The 2,402-nt window shown below is 44.3% G+C and overlaps 1 protein-coding gene across 1 annotated transcript in view; it reads right to left on the bottom strand.

Annotated features, from left to right (window-relative positions):
* Nucleotides 1-2,402, bottom strand: part of RNF41 (ring finger protein 41) — an 11,619-nt gene that overhangs the window by 3,553 nt on the left and 5,664 nt on the right. Inside the window, exons 4-5 of the mRNA XM_031065624.1 lie at nucleotides 2,076-2,211; nucleotides 1,137-1,241 (exon numbers count right to left, since the gene is read on the bottom strand). Of these exons, the coding sequence (XP_030921484.1) occupies nucleotides 1,137-1,241; nucleotides 2,076-2,211 (241 nt within the window). The remainder of the gene's footprint in view (nucleotides 1-1,136; nucleotides 1,242-2,075; nucleotides 2,212-2,402) is intronic.

Below are 2,402 nucleotides of genomic sequence, written 5' to 3'. Positions count from 1 at the left end.
ACTTAGGGGGGTCAGGGATGGGGGTTTGGGGTGGGATCGTGGGGGTTCACCCAGCTTAGGGGTGATAATGGGGTCAGGGATGGGGGTTTGGGGTGGGATCGTGGGGGTTCACCCAGCTTAGGGGTGTTAGGGGGGTCAGGGATGGGGGTTTGGGGTGGGATCGTGGGGGTTCACCCAGCTTAGGGGTGATAATGGGGTCAGGGATGGGGGTTTGGGGTGGGATCGTGGAATTGTGGAGATTTACCCAGCTAGTGGGGCATAATGGGGTCAGGGATGGGGTAGGATCACGGAAATTCCCTCAAAAATCAACAAATTTCCCTCACACACCAACAAATTTCCCTCAAAACATTACAAAATCCCCCCCAAACCCACAAATTTCCCTCAAAATCAATGAATTTCCCCCGCAAACCTACAAATTTCCCTCAGAAAACTACAAATTTCCCTCAAAAAAAAAATTTCCCTCAAAAATCAATTTTCCTCAAAAAATTTCAAATTTTCTCCTAAAACCTACAAATTCCCCTCAGAAAACCACAAATTTCCCTCAAAAACCTACAAATTTCCCTGAAAAAATTACAATTTTTCTCCCAAAATCTACACATTTCCCTCAGAAAACTACAAACTTCCCTCAAAAAATGACAAATTTCCCTCAAAAATCGACGAATTTCCCTCAAAGAATGACAAATTTTCTCCCAAAACCTACACATTTCCCTCAAAAATCAATTAATTTCCCTCAAAAATCGATGGATTTCCCCCCAAAACCTACAAATTTCCTTCAGAAAACTACAAACTTCCCCCCAAAACTACACATCTCCCTCAGAAAATGACCAGTTTCCCTCAAAAAACAACAAATATCCCTCAAAAACCAACAAATTTCCCTCAAAAAATGATAAATTTCCCTCAAAACTCAACACATTTTCCTCAAAAAACTACAAATTTCCCTCAAAAATTGATGAATTTCCCTCAAAAATTGATGAATTTCCCTCAGAAAATGACCAATTTCCCTCAAAAAACAACAAAAATCCCTCAAAAAATTGACGAATTTTCCTCAAAAATCAACGAATTTCCCTAAAAAATTGATTCATTTCCCTCAAAAAACAAACAAACAAAAAAAAAAAAAACCAAAAGCCCCTCACTCACTCCAGGATCTCGTTGTACTCGATGGTCTCCTCCAGGTTCTGCAGGTTGGGGTTGACGCTGCGGATCGCCCTCATGTAGGCCTTGAGCAGCTGGATGTCCCTCTTCTGCCAAGGTAGGCAAAAAAATGGGATTTAGAATGACAATTACTCCTTTTTTCCCCTTTTTTCATGAAGATTTTGGTGTCCAAGCACCAAAAATTTACCCTTTTTTTTTCCCTTCATTTTTTGGTGCCTAACATCCCAAATCCACCCCTTTTTTTTTTTTTTCTCCTTTTTTTAATCTTACAAAGATAATAAATACAAATATAAACATAAATAAAAACTTGGAATTAAGACTTAAAACAGACAAAACTTATTAGAACAATAAATAACAACTACTACCAGATTTACCTTATATCTTTTAAATAAATCAGATCTTTCACAACATTGAAAATCACTGCAGAGCCACACTCAACCCATTGCTCTCCTCAGCACATTTTTTCCTGGGTTTTTTGGGATTTTGGGGGGGATTTTGGGATTTCTGGAGTCCCCAGCATGGTGCAGCCCAATCCCACAGAGCCACACTCAACTCACGCCTTCCCACAGCCTTTTTTTGGGGATTTTTTGGGGGATTTTGGGATTTCTAGAGCCCCCGGCATGGCCCAGCCCAATCCCACAGAGCCACACCTTCCCCCAGCCACTTCTGCCCCATTTTTGGGGGGGATTTTGGTTTCCAACACCCCAAATCTGCCCTTTCCCAGCCTAATCCTGGCACTTTCTGGAGTCCTGCAGAGCCATTTTTTTCCTGGTTTTTTGGGATTATTTGGGGGGATTTTGGGATTTCTAGAGCCCCCGGCATGGCCTAGCCCAATCCTACAGAACCACACCTTCCCCCAGCCACTTCTGCCCCATTTTTGGGGGGGATTTTGGTTCCCAACACCCCAAATCTGCCCTGCCCACCTGCTCGGCCAGCTGGTGCTTGTGCTCGGCCGAGGTTTTCTCCAGCTCTGCGATCCTGGTCTGCTGCTGCTGCACCACCGAGCGCAGGTGCTTGATGCAGTTGTGGTTGGGCAGCTCGTCCTTGGGCATCTCCAACCTGCCAGGAGCAGGGAAAAAACGTGGAGACACCAAATTTAGGGGAATTTACACCTTCCAGAGGTAATTCAGGTGTGGAAAGGCTCCGAGTGCCCGGCTGGGGGAGGATTTGGGGGATAAATGGGGTTTTCCTGCTTTGCTGCCTTCCTGAGGAGTTGCAAAGCCTGGCAGCTCTTTCCAGGAGGAAATTCC

Source organism: Geospiza fortis, unplaced genomic scaffold (genome assembly GCF_000277835.1).
Source record: "Geospiza fortis unplaced genomic scaffold, GeoFor_1.0 scaffold1545, whole genome shotgun sequence".
In the NCBI taxonomy this organism is placed as follows: domain Eukaryota; kingdom Metazoa; phylum Chordata; class Aves; order Passeriformes; family Thraupidae; genus Geospiza; species Geospiza fortis.
This window is presented reverse-complemented; position numbering and strand designations above follow the sequence as displayed.